Raw genomic sequence first — 17,570 nt, forward strand, 5'->3', positions numbered from 1 at the left:
ACCGCCACCGGTGGCGGCCCGCTTTGCTTCCGCCGGAGCTGCAGCCTCCATTCTGGCTATGGTCGTGGCTACGGGGGAGTGTGGGGCGGCGGTGGGTGCAAGGGTTTGCTCCGCATCCATGGTGGTGGCTGTGGCGGTGAGGACGTCCATCGCTTCTGGACAGCTCGCGTCGGTCTAGTTTGCAATTTCGCGCGGGGAATGGCCAGTGGCGGGAATAATATCGGCCTCCCTGCCACTGACGCGTGATACGTCTCCAACGTATCGATAATTTCTTATGTTCCATGCTTGTTTTATGACAATACCTACATGTTTTATACATACTTTATGTCATGTTTATGCATTTTCCGGCACTAACCTATTGACAAGATGCCGAAGAGCCAGTTGCTGTTTTCTGCTGTTTTTGGTTTCAGAAATCCTAGTAAGGAAATATTCTCGGAATTGGACGAAATCAACGCCCAGAATCTTATTTTTCCACGAACCTTCCAGAAGTCCGAAAGGGAAACAAAGTGGGGCGATGAGGCGGCGACACGCCAGGGCGGCGCGGCCCACCTCCTGGCCGCGCGGCCCTGTTGTGTGGGCCCCTCGTGGCGCCCCCTAACCTACCCTTCCGCCTACTTAAGCCTTCGTCGATAATAACTCCAGTACCGAGAGCCACGATACGGAAAACCTTCCAGAGACGCCGCCGCCAATCCCATCTCGGGGGATTCAGGAGATCGCGTCCGGCACCCTGCCGAAGAGGGGAATCATCTCCCGGAGGACTCTTCACCGCCATGGTCGCCTCCGGAGTGATGTGTGAGTAGTTCACCCCTGGACTATGGGTCCATAGCAGTAGCTAGATGGTCGTCTTCTCCTCATTGTGCTATCATTGTTGGATCTTGTGAGCTGCCTAACATGATCAAGATCATCTATTTGTAATGCTACATGTTGCGTTTGTTGGGATCCGATGAATATTGAATGCTATGTTATGTTGATTATCAATCTATCATCTATGTGTTGTTTATGATCTTGCATGCTCTCCGTTATTAGTAGAGGCTCTGGCCAAGTCGTTACTTGTAACTCCAAGAGGGAGTATTTATGCTCGATAGTGGGTTCATGCCTCCATTAAATCTGGGACAGGATGAAAGTTCTAAGGTTGTGGATGTGCTGTTGCCACTAGGGATAAAACATCAATGCTATGTCTAAGGATGTATTTGTTGATTACATTACGCACCATACTTAATGCAATTGTCTGTTTTTTGCAACTTAATACTGGAGGGGGTTCGGATGATAACCTGAAGGTGGACTTTTTAGGCATAGATGCATGCTGGATAGCGGTCTATGTACTTTGTCGTAATGCCCAATTAAATCTCACACTACTCATCATAACATGTATGTGCATTGTCATGCCATCTTTATTTGTCAATTGCCCAACTGTAATTTGTTCACCCAACATGCTATTTATCTTACGGAGAGACACCACTAGTGAACTGTGGACCCCGGTCCATTCTTTTACATCAAATACAATCTACTGCAATACTCGTTCTACTGTTTTCTGCAAACATCATCATCCACACTATACATCTAATCCTTTGTTACAGCAAGCCGGTGAGATTGAAAACCTCACTGTTAAGTTGGGGCAAAGTACTTTGGTTGTGTTGTGCAGGTTCCACGTTGGCGCCGGAATCCCTGGTGTTGCGCCGCACTACACTCCGCCGCCATCAACCTTCAACGTGCTTCTTGACTCCTACTGGTTCGATAACCTTGGTTTCTTACTGAGGCAAAAACTTGCCGCTGCACGCATCACACCTTCCTCTTGGGGTTCCCAACGGGCGTGTGCTTTACGCGTCATCAAGACTGTTTTTCTGGCGCCGTTGCCGGGGAGATCAAGACACGCTGCAAGGGGAGTCTCCACTTCCAATCTCTTTACTTTGTTTTTGTCTTGCTTTATTTTTATTTACTTTTTTTGTTTGCTGCACTATATCAAAATACAAAAAAATTAGTTGCTAGCTTTACTTTATTTACTATCTTGTTTGCAATCTCCATATTAAAAACACAAAAAAATTAGTTACTTGCATTTACTTTATCTAGTTTGTTTTATTTACTGTTACTAAAATGAGTAATCCTGAAGTTGAAGTTCGTTCGTTTATGCAACAAGGGGGAGAATGTTTAAAAGATGCTTGGTATAGAATTAGTGATGCCCATAATAGGTGCACTAAGAAACACTCCACCACTATCCTACTCAGGAATTTTTATGTTGGTATCTCTAGCTGGAATAGGTATGTTCTTGATTGTCTCGCGGGAGGTAATTTCCTAGGCACTCCTGCTTTAGAAGCTAGTTGAATTATTGAGAGTCTATTTGGAATACCACCTATTAATGAAGTTAAAATTGAAATCTCTCTTGAAGATGTCATGAAAAAGTTGGAAACCATAGAGCAAAATCTTCCAAGTATTGAGACTAAATTGGGAGAATTACTTAATAGCAACGATAAACTTGACAAATCTCTAGGAGGAATTAATGAGAAAATTGCCATCTTAGAAGCTTGTGCTATTCATGATAATCAAACCCAAAGGATTAGTGAACTTGAAGAAGCTATGGGAACCTTGGGTTCAACTTTTTCTTCTATTAAGTTTAAGGAGAAAGCTTATGTGGGTAAGGAGCAAAAGTTCATGTATGTCTCTAAGGTGCCTAAACCAAAAAACCATTATAGGCCTAAAATTGATAAAGCTCTTAATACCACTATAGATAAGGGAGCATCTAAGATACCTAATGTTACAAGTTGTGAAAATTATGTTGATGCATCATCTCTTGATAACACTTGATACACACTTTATGCGCCTAGCTAAAAGGCGTTAAAGAAAAGCGCTTATGGGAGACAACCCATGATTTTACTTCTGCACTTTTGTTTTATATTTGAGTCTTGGAAGTTGTTACTACTGTAGCAACCTCTCCTTATCTTTATTTTGCTGTATTGTTGTGCCAAGTAAAGTCTTTGATAGTAAGGTTCATACTAGATTTGGATTACTGCGCAGAAACAGATTTCTTGCTATCACGAATTTGAGCAGTAATCTCTGTAGGTAACTCAGAAAAATCTGCCAATTTACGTGAGTAATCCTCAAATATGTACGCAACTTTCATTCAATTTGAGCATTTTCATTTGAGCAAGTCTGGTGCACCTAAAAAATTCGTCTTTACAGACTGTTCTGTTTTAACAGATTCTGCCTTTTATTTCGTATTGCCTGTTTTGCTATGTTTGATGGATTTCTTTATTCCATTAACTTTCAGTAGCTTTGTGCAATGTCCAGAAGTGTTAAGAATGATTATGTCACCCCTGAACATGTGAATTTTGATTATGCACTAACCCTCTAATGAGTTGTTTTGAGTTTGGTGTGGAGGAAGTTTTCAAGGATCAAGAGAGGAGGATGATACAATATGATCAAGGAGAGTGAAAGCTCTAAGCTTGGGGATACCCTCGGTGGTTCATCCCTGCATATTTCAAGAAGACTCAAGCATCTAAGCTTGGGGATGCCCAAGGCATCCCCTTCTTCATCGACAACATTACCAGGTTCCTCTAGTGAAACTACATTTTTATTCCATCACATCTTATGTGCTTTACTTGGAGCGTCTGTATGTTTTTGTTTTGTTTTGTTTGAATAAAGTTGGATCCTAGCATTCATTGTGTGGGAGAGAGACATGCTCCGCTGTTGCATATGGACAAATATGTCCTTAGCTTTACTCATAATGTTCATGGCGAAGGTTAAAACTGCTTCGTTAATTGTTATATGGTTGGAAACAGGAAATGTTGCATGTGGTAGTGTATAATAAAATACTTGTAGATCATTGAGCTTTGATGATTTGATTCCTTGTAAATGTTTTGAGGTATTTAGATGGTGAGGCTTGCTGGATAAATAAGTTAAAATTAGTAGTGGATTGTTGTCTTTAAGCTTGTGCCGTACTACAAACTCTATTTAAATAGTTGAAGGTGTAGTTGGACTTGATAGCTTTCCATGTCTGAGAGTTCATCGTAATAACTAAGTTGTGCTGAAGGTCGAGGGAGCTAGCGGGGTACTTGTGCCACCGTGAACGGCCCTCCTTGGAGTAAATTTTAATCATGCTCTTAATGTTGAACCTGCTAGATGTTTGCAATAAGCTTGTGAGTTCTTTTTGACTAATGTTAAGCTATGGTTTTTGGCACTTCCACCATCCAAATTTGCTAGCCACTTCGGTACTGTGCATTGCCTTTTGCTCACATTGAGAATTGTGCATACTTCGCCAGTACATCCAAACCCGTGGGAGGACTTTCTCTTGTTCTCCTACACATAAGCCCATACATCTCCTCAAAACAGCCACCATACCTACCTACCACAGCATTTCCATAGCTGTTCCGAGATATATTGCCATGCAACATCCATTTTACATTACATGTCATGTTGGCATTTATTATTTATATATTGCTTTGCGTGATCATATACAGCTGATGTGTGGTTTACCCATGTTACGCTAGATCATTGCACATTCTGCTACACTGGCAGAGGCATATAGTTTCATACATCATGTTTCATTCATTATGAGTTATTTGTACCAAAAAGTGTGTTGTCATATTAGGATGTTGCCCCTAAAAGTGAAAAGAGCCATGGAGGCCATCAAAAAGAGAAAAAGAAAAGAAAGAAAAAAATAGAAAAGAAAAAAAAAGAAAAAAAGAGAGAAAGAAAAAGGGGGCAGCATTACTATCTTTTATCCACACTTGTGCTCATGTTTTAGCACCTGCAGTATTCATAGTCATCATTTGTGCTCATGTTTAGCACCTATACTCCATATGAGAGAGTTTTCATGTTTTACTAGTATAACTATGTGGGGAATTTACACTATAGAACTTGGGTTGTATATTCCAATGATGAGCCTCCTCAAAAGTGCTCTAGGTCTTCGTGAGCAACCAAGTTGGATGCACCCCCATTAGTTTCATTGGAGAGCTTTCATACACATATAGCTCTATGTGCATCCGTTGCATGGCAATCACTACTCCTTGCATAGCTTCGATCATAAGGCTTCCTCTTGTCTAATGATCACTTATAGCTTTGTAAGACTTTCTTCCATTTGGCCTTCCAAACCCCCATTAACGTTCTTTATGCCATAACATCCTGGTGCTAATACCAAATGCTTGCGCTCACCGGTTGAGTAGACTTCGAAACAGTTGATTCATGACGTTCATGTTTATGTTTACTTGACTGAATCCTTCTTATGTTGTGAAAATTTACTTGATGCTTGGATTGAAGGATAGAACTTCTACGCTGAATACTTAACACATCCTTAATGAACTTTGTACGGTTTCATGTCTTTAAAGCAATAGTTCATGAAAACTTTTAGATTGTTTAACTCTTGCATTATCATCTCTTATATCAATATAGATATTTGCTTTGAATGATTTGATCTCAGCTCATGTGGTTTACAATAGTATTGATCAAGATTATGATGGTATGTCACTTCAGAAATTATCTTTGTTATCGTTTACCTACTCGGGACGAGTAGGAACTAAGCTTGGGGATGCTGATACGTTTCCAACGTATCGATAATTTCTTATGTTCCATGCTTGTTTTATGACAATACCTACATATTTTATACATACTTTATGTCATGTTTATGCATTTTCCGGCACTAACCTATTGACAAGATGCCGAAGAGCCGATTCTTTGTTTTTCTAGCTTGTTTTTGGTTTCAGAAATCCTAGTAAGGAAATATTCTCGGAATTGGACGAAATCAACGCACAGGATCTTATTTTTCCACGAAGCTTCCAGAAGTCCGAAAGGGAAACGAAGTGGGGCGACGAGGCAGCGACACGCCAGGGCGGTGCGGCCCACCTCCTGGCCGCGCGGCCCTGTTGTGTGGGCCCCTCGTGGCGCCCCTGACCTACCCTTCCGCCTACTTAAGCCTTCGTCGATAATAACTCCAGTACCGATAGCCACGATACGGAAAACCTTTCAGAGACGCCGCCGCCGCCAATCCCATCTCGGGGGATTCAGGAGATCGCCTCCGGCACCCTGCCGGAGAGGGGAATCATCTCCCGGAGGACTCTTCACCGCCATGGTCGCCTCCGGAGTGATGTGTGAGTAGTTCACCCCTGGACTATGGGTCCATAGCAGTAGCTAGATGGTCGTCTTCTCCTCATTGTGCTATCATTGTTGGATCTTGTGAGCTGCCTAACATGATCAAGATCATCTATTTGTAATGCTACATGTTGCGTTTGTTGGGATCCGATGAATATTGAATGCTATGTTATGTTGATTATCAATCTATCATCTATGTGTTGTTTATGATCTTGCATGCTCTCCGTTATTAGTAGAGGCTCTGGCCAAGTCGTTACTTGTAACTCCAAGAGGGAGTATTTATGCTCGATAGTGGGTTCATGCTTCCATTAAATCTGGGACAGTGACAGAAAGTTCTAAGGTTGTGGATGTGCTGTTGCCACTAGGGATAAAACATCAATGCTATGTCTAAGGATGTATTTGTTGATTACATTACGCACCATACTTAATGCAATTGTCTGTTGTTTGCAACTTAATACGGAGGGTTCGGATGATAACCTGAAGGTGGACTTTTTAGGCATAGATGCATGCTGGATAGCGGTCTATGTACTTTGTCGTAATGCCCAATTAAATTTCACACTACTCATCATAACATGTATGTGCATTGTCATGCCATCTTTATTTGTCAATTGCCCAACTGTAATTTGTTCACCCAACATGCCATTTATCTTACGGAGAGACACCACTAGTGAACTGTGGACCCCGGTCCATTCTTTTACATCAAATACAATCTACTGCAATACTCGTTCTACTGTTTTCTGCAAACATCATCATCCACACTATACATCTAATCCTTTGTTACAGCAAGCCGGTGAGATTGACAACCTCACTGTTAAGTTGGGGCAAAGTACTTTGGTTGTGTTGTGCAGGTTCCACGTTGGCGCCGGAATCCCTGGTGTTGCGCCGCACTACACTCCGCCGCCATCAACCTTCAACGTGCTTCTTGACTCCTACTGGTTCGATAACCTTGGTTTCTTACTGAGGGAAAAACTTGCCGCTGCACGCATCACACCTTCCTCTTGGGGTTCCCAACGGGCGTGTGCTTTACACGTCATCAACGCGCGGGTCCTACGTATTTTTCGGCGGACACTCCGCGCGACCGCCGAGCCTCCGCGGAGACGTAAATCTGACGCATATTTGGGCCAGGTTTGCGTCTCCGCGGACGGCCCGGTCACTTTGCGTCGCCCCGCTGGAGCAGGCCCCAGACACATTTCCGGTCACGGCGGACACAAACGGGCGCTCAGCGTCCTTTTGCGTCGCGCCGCTGGAGATGCCCTTAGCACCCAACAACGTCGGAACAGACCGAGAAGAGCATGAAGGAGTGAAGTTGGATCAATTGAAAGGATCTCGAAGAGCAGGAAGGAGTGAAGTTGGATCAATTGAAATGATCTTGAAGTTGGGAGGACACTGAGAAACGAAATCCGATTGTCGAACGATCACTCTACACATTGCAGAGCTAGGAAAGTCGCAGCCGCTATCAAAGGGAGGTCACGTCGCGACTCCGAGAACCACCGATGGAACAGAAGGGTAGAGTTCCACCGAGAAGACCGTTGCACCTCCTCTTGGCCTCAAACATGAGAGCATCCCACACCATCGAAGGAAAACGATCACCGAAACCTTACTGCCAGGAACATCCATGGAAGAGAGGTCAACCATTGTTGCAGAAGAATAAAAGGATTTAGCTTTGCCTCGAGGACTAGAGCTCGCTGAGATCGACAAAGCAGGATTACCATAACCTTGACAAGAAGACATGGAATCAGAGCAACGATTCCAACGAAGACAATGACACCCGAGGACGTCGCCGTTGTAGGCACTCGCCAAGATCATAGCAGGGACTTTCGCCCGTTCCGTATCCGCCCCGATAGCATGTTTCAAGCACGAGGAGGGATTCCATCATGATGCCTCTAATGAGGACCATGACACCGGAGGCGACACCGCCGCTGAACATTCACCCAGAAAGCCAACTCCACTTCCACTTCGAGAGGAAAGCAGGAGGGGTCCCAAGCTCAGATATGGAGAATGACCCGCAGGATCAGCGCGCCCTAGCCGAGCCACGCCTAGGGCCTGGATCTAGAGGCGAAGCACCACATCGAGCAGGACAAGGCAGATGCATTGCGACATGGATGAGAGAGCGTCAATGAAGAGGAATCGAGCAGGAGGAGAAGCAACTGCTGCAGGGACGGTTCGCCTCCACCGTCAGCTAGTCGACGACACCAACGCCGGTGAGGAGGAGGGCGGATGGAAGGGTAGGCGTGTGGATCAAGCCAGTCCAGCCGCTTGAGGGCTTTGCATGGAGACGTATGCCGATGGAAAGGGGGTGGTGGTGCGGCGGCGAGGGTTCCCGCACGCCACGGAGACGTATGTCATTCATATAAGGGATGTCATTCTTTTTTATCGTTGTATATATTTTCGAATCTCTGCAATGCAAAAGCAATGCACTATAGAGGCGAGAACCAACCTGAGGTTAGGTGGTTAGGAGAGTGGTTGTACCCCAGTCCAACAGAGTTCGAACCCCAGGCTTGACATATGTATGTCTTATACCGGCGAAATATTCATGCAGTGGGAGACGACCATTAATTTCAAAATCCAATCAGTCTTTCAGAGATGCTCATAAGAGTAGGGTATACGTGTATGCGTTAAGTGCACTATAGAGGCAAAGAGAATCTGAAACAATGTCACTTTGAAAATAAGGAGAAAATTCCAACGGTGCATCGAGAAACAACAGAACTGAACATCTTTTCTATACCCTTTTTTTTGCTCTTCCTCCTGAGTCCCGAGCCCCGACCTACCTGCGCCGCCGCGCCGCCGTAACACCCCCTGCCCTACGGCTGCCGGCGTGCCGTACCTTAGCGCACCGCCGACGCGTCAATCACACCCCCGGCTCCCACGCGCGCCGCCGCCGTCTTTCGTCGTCGGGGCATCGCGTTCCTCGGTTCATGCTGTCCCCATCCCGTCCGCACTCTTTTCCCCATTGGGCTTTGAGTACCCTGGCTCGACCTAATGCGACGCTAGGCTAGCGCCCGATTCCATGTCCTTCCTGGCATCCGGCGGCCGCCGCCTCCTCCTCCGGGATATCTCCAGGCACCGTCCGCCACATCAAGGTGCGCCCGACCTATTCCCCATCCTAAACTCCGCCGCCGCATCAAATTTGCGTCGCTCGCTAACGCTTTTTTTTTCAACTAGCAGGTTACACTTACACCGCTTGCTTCCGGCGGTACAAGGCGCATTTCCTGCTGGACGGAATCGAGGATGAAGCCTCGGAGAGCGCTGCCGACTCGCCGGTGTCTCTGGCGAAGAGCTTGGCCTCTCTCGCCGAGGAATCGACCGCCGCCGCCCAGGGGCAGCGGAAGCCCCTGTCGCGGATGGAGCGGAAGAGGCTGGCCGAGCTCCGGATCAAGAAGAGGGTCAAGGCGCAGTACCTGGATGGCAGGTTCTACGATCTCATGGGCAAGGTGGTGGCGAGCGCCGACACGCTGGGGGACGCCTACGACATCGTCCGGCTGAACTCCAATGTCGACCTTGCGTCCGCGAGGGACGATGGCGTTTGCTTTACCACGTTAGCGGAGCAGCTCAGGAGCGGCGAGTTTGATATTGCGGCGAATGCTTTCTCGGTTACTGCAACAAAGAAGCGAGGAGGCGAGCGCCTTGTTCTTCCGCGGCTGAACCTGAAAGTTATCCAGGAGGCAGTCAGGGTTGTGCTTGAGGTTGTTTACAGGCCTCAGTTCTCCAAGATATCACATGGTTGTCGGAGTGGGCGGGGGCATCACTCTGCTCTGAGGTTCATATCCAGTGAAATCGGTGTTCCAGATTGGTGCTTTACTGTCCCCTTGTACAAAGAGGTTGATAGCAATGTAGTCTCCAAGCTTATCTCACAAATACAGGAAAAGATTGTTGATGACCAGTTAGTTGCATTCATGCAAGATATGTTCGATGCTGAGGTGATCAATTTGGTGTTTGGAGGGTTCCCCAAGGGCCATGGAGTTCCTCAAGAAGGAGTACTTGCGCCAATCCTGATGAATATATATCTTGACAGTTTTGACCACGAAGTATTTAGGATTTGCTTGAAACATGAAGGCCTTTCTTCAGGGGCAACAAATGCTACGGAGAACCACCAGGGCTCTAGTTTGCGCCTATGGTTTAGAAGTCAACTGAAAGAGAGGGATGTAAATAGCGATGATCAAACAGAGGGTCGGCCAAACATAAGACTACACACTTGCAGATACATGGATGAGATTTTTGTTGCAGTTGTGGGATCCAGAGCCGTAGCAGAAAATATAAAGTCTGAAATTGTTGATTACTTGAGCAAATCGCTTTACCTGAAAGTTGATGATAGATTGCATATTATGCCAGTCAAAAAGAACTCCCGGGGGTTACAGTTTGCTGGCACTGTAGTTAAAGTCGCAACAAAAGAAAGTGCTGCACTGAAAGCTGTGCATAAGCTGAAGGAGAAGGTCCGTTTATTTGCTTCTCAGAAGCAAGAGATATGGGATACTATGAATATTAGATTAGGAAAGAAGTGGTTAGCATATGGTTTGAGGAGGGTAAAAGAGTCTGAGATCAAGTCTCTTGGTCTCAGCACACCGTTGCTCGACCACATCTCGCAATTTAGGAAAGAGGGGATGAAGACAGATCATTGGTTCAAAACTTTACTCAAGGTATGGATGAAGGACATCAATGCCAAAAATGAAGCTAATGAGGAGGTGCTCCTGTCAAAATACATTGCTGAACCAGCACTTCCCCAAGAACTCAGAGATGCCTTTAACAACTTTCAAAAGCAAGCTGATCACTACATCACATCAGAAACTACTGTTACAGAAGCACTGTTGTCCAGCTTAAAGAATGAGGAATCAATCTATACCTGCGCTGATGGTGCCGTCATTAAGATTAATGCACCTCTTCGTTATATCCAGAAGTGCCTCAACCGCTACGGTCTAACTAATCTTGAAGGTTTCCCCAGACATGTTTCGGCCCTTGTCTTGCAAGATGATGAACTAATCATAAGTTGGTTTGCAGGAATAATTCAGCGTTGGGTAAGATGGTTCTCTGAGGTTGACAATTTTGAAGAACTTCAACTTATGTTAGTTGAGTGTGTCAGGAAATCCTGCATCAGGACACTATCTGCAAAGTACCGAATGTATGAAAAGTTGACAGAAAAGCGGTTTGAACTCGATGATTATGGCATTCCAATGGTTGAGGACTTTGAGGCAATGATGGCACAGTTAGAGCCTAGTTCTTTTGTTTCTACTGATGAAGCTCTGATGTATGGCATTTCTAGTAGTGGTTTATGTGTGCTCACCCTCTCAAGAGTTGTCCCTGCTCGGAAATTCAACTGCTTTGTCATGGGCTGCCAATCTTCTTCACCAAGCATGTATGTTATTCATGTCAAGGAGAAACAGCGGTTTCCAGGATGGAGGACAGGTTTCTCAGCATCAATTCATGGGAGTTTAAATGGTAGACGGATTGGATTGTGCACTCAGCATGTTAAAGATTTATATCTAGGACAAATCTCCCTTCAGTCAGTTGATTTCGGTGTGCTCATTAGATGATATAAGATGACACCTCAGGCTTTCATTTTGAGAATGAAGGCTTTGTACGGTTTAACAAGTATCTTATATGTTTGTCAGCGCTTATGTGGGTGCATGGCTACAGCTCAACATTACTATTCTTGGAGAGGCAACTATAGAATATGCTTGTATATATTCTTCCAAATTAAAATGAACTTTCATTTCGATAGCATGGGAAGCATCTCTCTCAAAATAACTATTCTAATTCTTGGTGCCTGGGTTGTTTTTCAGAGTGATCATGAAGAATTGCTGGCAGTAACACTAGTAACACCCATCCTTAATCTCCAAGGAAGAAGGTACACCTTGCAGTACATTCCCTGATAATTAAATTACATTTGCTTTGTGCATATTTTGTACCTGATGGTACTATTTTGTTATATAGTATCAGTATTTGGCCATTTTATTCGCTTTGCAATTGGAAGACTGATGTTTGTTTTTCGATCATTATTATGCATCCAAGTTAACAACACTTTAACAAAGCTGTGTTGTTCTCAGTGTCTGTTTAAATTTAATGCATCTTGAGAACATTGCATTGTTCTCTTTCTCACTATGTGGTGATGCACTGATGCCTGCCAATCAATATCTTCCCACAAATGATCTGCTACCAGCACTGCACTGCTACTAGTATGAAATAAACGGGGTATGTCCAAGGAAATCACAAGAATGTGTAATGATGAAGTAAATCAAAGAACAGTGTCCATATCGTTTTTTTTTTAGAATTTTCTAGTTCACTCATGTGTTTATGTAGGATTACTATCCGATGAAACTCATATTGTTATGCTATGGTACTATAATTGAATTGACCGAATAGATGACACATGCCAGCTACTTGATCTGTTCCAAAACATTTGAGGTAGTCTTAATGGCCAATCACCATCATTATTGTCGCCCTTTCGTTGTCTTCTACCTGATTCAGTGATGACAGTCAATGCTGCCTTTCGTTCTCTTCTACCTGATCCAGTGATGACAGTCATTGATGTGTCCTATCATTTCTTGCCAATTGTGCAATGATGATACATGAGAACAATTTTATGAACCGAAAACTTTGGTGTGCTGTAACTAATGGCTGAGACAACTTTGTAGTAGATGTAAGGCCTTAAGTAGATGACAGTCTGCTGCTTCTATTTTCCATCTCCAGAATAACTGTACCGCAAATGCCATTGTTTCCTTCTGACCTCAAAGATGATGGATTCATCGGTTCTTATTTGCAATTCGTCCTCTCTATTCCAGGCATCTGCTGGTGGATACAGGGTCTTTTGCCTGGAGGAAACACGCGGCAAGGTCGCCTTCCAGTTTTCATCAGCAACAGGTCATACGCTGATTCACGGTGACGGGCTTTATTCTGGTGTGCCCGTATATCGTAACCTGGATACTGAATCACGTACGATCATTCGCTCAACTGAAATCCTCTGATCCAGGTATTCGAGTTCCAGAAAGGCACGCTCCAGAAGACCAGAACCGTCGACCATCAAGACGCGAAACTGCAAAGGCCCCTATGGGTGGCGCCTTCTCCGGTACTGGCAAACACCAGGCCATCCTCTACCTGTGCCTCTTCTCCAATTTCCAGGACTCGGTCAATGAGCCAGTTGTTCTACTGCTCATTATGCAGCTTCTGAGGGAGTATATGTTTATTTTGCTCTGTTAACGTCAGATTGGGTACATGTACATCTAAAAAGGAAGAATAATCTCTCAGAGACATCTTTTGTGGACGGAAGGAGTAATAATCATCTGAAAGAAACAAGAATATCGTTGTTGGTCACAAATAATTAAGTTTTTCTGATAAAGTTGAACGTGCTATATCCATTGAATCTTTTGACTACTTTTCGTATTGAAAATGATAGGAGGGCTGGGTCAAGCTGCGGCGGCACATGAATTAGTCCAAGTTGGCTCACCAGCCTCACCTGTCTGTCACACACGGTGTCTCCAAAGTCCAACCCATTCAAACGTGTAATGATAATCCAATAATATTAATTCAGTATAATAATTACAATCGCGACGGACATACCCAAAAAGAATCGACAAAAAAGAATGAACACCGCGCCCAGGAAGTATCATCGATCAGAGATTGACAGGAAATATCACGGATTGGTGTTGGTGGTGGTGTTGCTGCTGTTGTTGTTGCTGCTTCTGTTGCTGAGGACAATGGAGAGAACGATGATGAGGACGACGGCGAGGACGATCCCGATGCCGATGCACATCCATTTCCGTGAGCTCTTCTGGTGCTTCCGCGCCACCTGCAGCTCCTCCCGTCCCCGTTCGACGAATGACCTGGCGCGGCCGACGTTTCCCTCGATGTCGTTGAGCTGCTCCCCCTGCGCCTCCACGAGGACCGCCATGTCGTTGAACACCTGCTGGAGCTCCAGCAGGCTGCGCTCGAGCTGCGCGACGGCGCCATGGCGCTCCTGGATCTCGGCCACGACGCTCTGCACCTCCCCGCGGCCGTGCTGCTCCGCGATGGCGCGCTGCAGGAACCGCTCCCCCTCGCCGGTCTCCGCCAGGTTGTCGAGCGTGGCCTCGTCGGGCTGCGACCCGGTGACGGTGAAGTAGCGGCGCGCGACGGTGTCGCGGTACTCGGAGGTGATGCGGCCGCGGAGGGCGGAGAAGGACTCCATGGAGTCGCGGAGCTTCTTGCGCAGCCCGGCCACGACGGAGGTGCGGGTGCGGTCCGTGGAGGACCCCGGCCCGCACCCGGGCAGCGAGCGGTTGGCGGCGTTGGCGCGGTCCAGCGACTCGAGCCGGAGCTTCACCACCTTGGCCTTCTTGATGGCGGCCGAGACGTCGGTGTCCATGCGCGAGCGGAGCGCGCGCACGGCGGCGGCGTCGTGCAGCGACTTGCCCCCCTCGTTGCCGTCGTGCAGCGAGCGCTGGATGCGCTCCAGGTCCCGCAGCTCGTCCTTGATGGACTCCACGTCCTCGAAGAACCGGTCCAGGCTCGCCCCCGCCGCGGCGCCCGGCGGCACGGTCATCTCCACGCCGCCGCCGCCCCCGCCGCCGGACTCGAGGTCGTCGCCCGCGCGCTTCCACGAGCTGGAGAAGAGGTTGTTCATGGCGGCTGGCAGGGAGGCAAGGATCAGCTCGATGGATGGATGGATCGCCAAGACGCTGGCTTTGAACTTGTCGTTGATGGATGGATCGATCGCCTCTGATTCCGCGCTCGCTTTGGTGTCTTGGATCGGGAGGAGCAAGAGGTTACTTAACCGCTACTCCTACTTACAGTAGTATACTCGGTGAGCAAGGCGAGATCGGGGCAGGACGCGGAATTGAGTTGAAGGAGTCTGTGTGTTCTCGTGGGAGGGAAGGTGGGAGGAAGGAGACGGCTGCGCCACTAGACACTATAGTAGTGTAGAATAGTACACCGATGTGTGCTTCGCGTCGCTCGGTCTCGCAGCGCCCGATCACGCGGTGGCGTGTGCGTGCCCGCCCCTGCCCGGGGTAGTGAGAGCATCCCCACTCGTTTGGCCTCCCCACGTCGAAATCCGGACGAAACTACCGCTGGATTGGATGAAATTAATTCGTGGGGAGAACCATATTTCCAGTCGTTCACCCGGAGTTCGGCGGACAAAGTCGAAATTCAAACAAGTCGTCGTCCCGCTACAAATTCGATCGGCAAAAGGATCAGCCACAAATCGGCGATCGGAGGGAAATTACACTGAAACAGGGGCGTCGGCAGTCCCGTCTGGCACAGCGGTGTCACACGCCGTGATCGAAGCGGTGGCCGACGCCGCGGCCGCAGTCGACGTTGAAGCAGCGGCAGTCGACGTCGTAGAAGGTGAGGACGACGAGGTAGGCGCCGGAGACAACGAAGAACTGGCCGGAGCGGGTCGGAGGATGTCGCTGTGATGTCCCTCATACCAATTCCTCGTCTCCTCGTCCATCAATCCGTGTTGCCACCGCCCATCAGGAACGCCAAGTCAGCTCACGGTGATCAGTACATGCAGGGTCGACGGAGGAGGCACGGCATATGCATACCTTGGCTTCAAAGTCTTCGCCGCTCACCGGCGTTTTTTTGAGCTCCTTCTGTATGCCGTGCCATTTGCTGCACGCCGTCTGTATGATCCCTCAATGGGTGGCCATGGCCTTGTCTCCCCGGTTCATGATCGTCTTGTTGAAGTAGGGATCGACGAGCTTGCGCTCGTCGAACGCCGCCTTCACTCGAAGCCAATACGTGTCGGAGGACTGATTCGCTCCGGTTATGCCGTCCATGGACACGGTCATCCAAGCTTCGGCGAAGCACTCCTCTTCCCTCGGCGTCCATTTGATGCGCGGTTCGACCGGCGGCGCGTCCTTCTTCCTCTTCTTCCTTCCCTTCGGCGGCGGGTTGACGTCGGCGACCTCGACTTGGGTTGGTTCTTCCTCTTCTTCTTCTTCGACGGCTTGGCTTCCGTCGGCCACATCCTCCACCCACCGGTTGCGCTCCGCGACAGCTGCCGTCGCTCTCGCCTCCTCTTGCGTGAAGAACCCCGGGCTCGCAGCGGCGGCCGCGGAGCCGGAGTCGATCATCTCGTTCATCACCTCGTCGTTCGGCGCCGCCGTCGCACCGAACGGGAGTGGCCCTCGTCGCAGGGCCGGCGAGAAGCCCTCGTTCAGGTTGCCGCCGGCGAGATCGGGCGACGACGGCGTGAACCTGGACGGTTGGCCGTAGGTCGCCTCTTGGAACATGGCAGGCGAGGACGGGGAGAAGCTCGAAGGGGAGAAAGCCGACGGGGAAGTGCTTGTACCTTGGATCGGCCAGTGGCCGGGGAACATGGCGGCGCCGTCGCCGCCGCGAGGATGGCCCATGCTCATGGCCATGGAGACCTTCCTCGCTTGTTCGTCCTCCGTCGCCAACGCCACCCTCTTCGCGTTGAGTTTCTTCTCCCTCTCCGCCCTGGCGCTTGTTTCGACCTGTCGCCGGAGCTCGCCCGCCGCCCACTCGGCGTTGGACACACCCGGCGGCTGCTCCGTCTTCGGCCGCGACTTCCTCGGCTTCGGCGGCATGGTGGTGGACGAGAAAGAGGAGGAGGAGGGGAATGGAGATGGCTACACAGATTCGGCGGGAGAGAATGGGGATATGCAAGCAAATTGGAGGGAAATCGACAGGATTTGGCGGTCCAGTCGCCGACTACGAGGGTCCACACAACTCTTTCGCGCAAAATTCTTTCGTCCGGAGTCCCTGAGCGCGCCTCGGGGGACCGGGGATGGCGTGGGCTCGCCGGATGAATTTAGGCCCAAATCCAGACGAAATCGAGGAACCGGGGGCGCGACTGGGCCGAATTACGCCGTCCGGATGGGAAAAACGTCGCTCGGGGGCCTTGATGACGCGTGAAGCACACGTTCGTTGGGAACCCCAAGTGGAAGGTGTGATGCATATAGCAGCAAGTTTCCCTCAATAAGAAACCAAGGTTATCGAACCAGTAGGAGATGAAGGCCACATGAAGGTTGTTGGCGGAGGAGTGTAGTGCGGCGCAACACCAGGGATTCCGGCGCCAACGTGGAACCTGCACAACACAATCAAAATACTTTGCCCCAACTTAACAGTGAGGTTTTCAATCTCACCGGCTTGCTGTAAACAAAGGATTAAACGTATGGTGTGGAGAATGATGTTTGTTTGCGAAGAACAGCAGAGAACAATGATTGCAGTAGATTGTATTCAGATGTAAAAGAATGGACCGGGGTCCACAATTCACTAGTGGTGTCTCTCCAATAAGAAATAGCATGTTGGGTGAACAAATTACAGTTGGGCAATTGACAAATAGAGAGGGCATAACAATGCACATACATATCATGATGACTAATATGAGATTTACTTAGGGCATTACGACAAATTACATAGACTACTATTTAGCATGCATCTATGCCTAAAAAGTCCACCTTCGGGTTAGCATCCGCACCCCTTCCAGTATTAAGTTGCAAACAACAGACAATTGCATTAAGTATAGTGCGTAATGTAATCAACACAAATATCCTTAG

The 17,570-nt window shown here is 48.0% G+C and overlaps 2 protein-coding genes across 3 annotated transcripts; one reads left to right on the top strand and one right to left on the bottom strand.

The window, feature by feature from the left end:
• Positions 1–8,765: 8,765 nt before the first annotated feature.
• LOC127292496 (nuclear intron maturase 4, mitochondrial) lies at positions 8,766–13,418 on the top strand. Of its 2 annotated transcripts, none has more exons than XM_051321911.2 (5): positions 8,766–9,158; positions 9,244–11,508; positions 11,853–11,917; positions 12,852–12,930; positions 13,040–13,418. In XM_051321911.2, exons 1-3 carry the CDS (start codon positions 9,086–9,088, stop codon positions 11,855–11,857), a joined length of 2,343 nt encoding a protein of 780 aa, XP_051177871.1. In that variant the 5' UTR covers positions 8,766–9,085; the 3' UTR covers positions 11,858–11,917; positions 12,852–12,930; positions 13,040–13,418. The 2 variants fall into 2 exon arrangements, with proteins under 2 accessions (XP_051177871.1, XP_051177870.1); XM_051321910.2 differs by having other exon boundaries at positions 8,767–9,158; positions 9,244–11,749.
• Positions 13,419–13,559: 141 nt separating this feature from the next.
• LOC127292499 (syntaxin-121) lies at positions 13,560–14,947 on the bottom strand. The gene has a single exon (XM_051321913.2). The coding sequence runs from the start codon at positions 14,666–14,668 to the stop codon at positions 13,700–13,702; it is 969 nt and encodes a 322-aa protein (XP_051177873.1). The 5' UTR covers positions 14,669–14,947; the 3' UTR covers positions 13,560–13,699.
• Positions 14,948–17,570: the final 2,623 nt, after the last annotated feature.

Source organism: Lolium perenne, chromosome 4, assembly GCF_019359855.2.
Source record: "Lolium perenne isolate Kyuss_39 chromosome 4, Kyuss_2.0, whole genome shotgun sequence".
Classification (NCBI taxonomy): domain Eukaryota; kingdom Viridiplantae; phylum Streptophyta; class Magnoliopsida; order Poales; family Poaceae; genus Lolium; species Lolium perenne.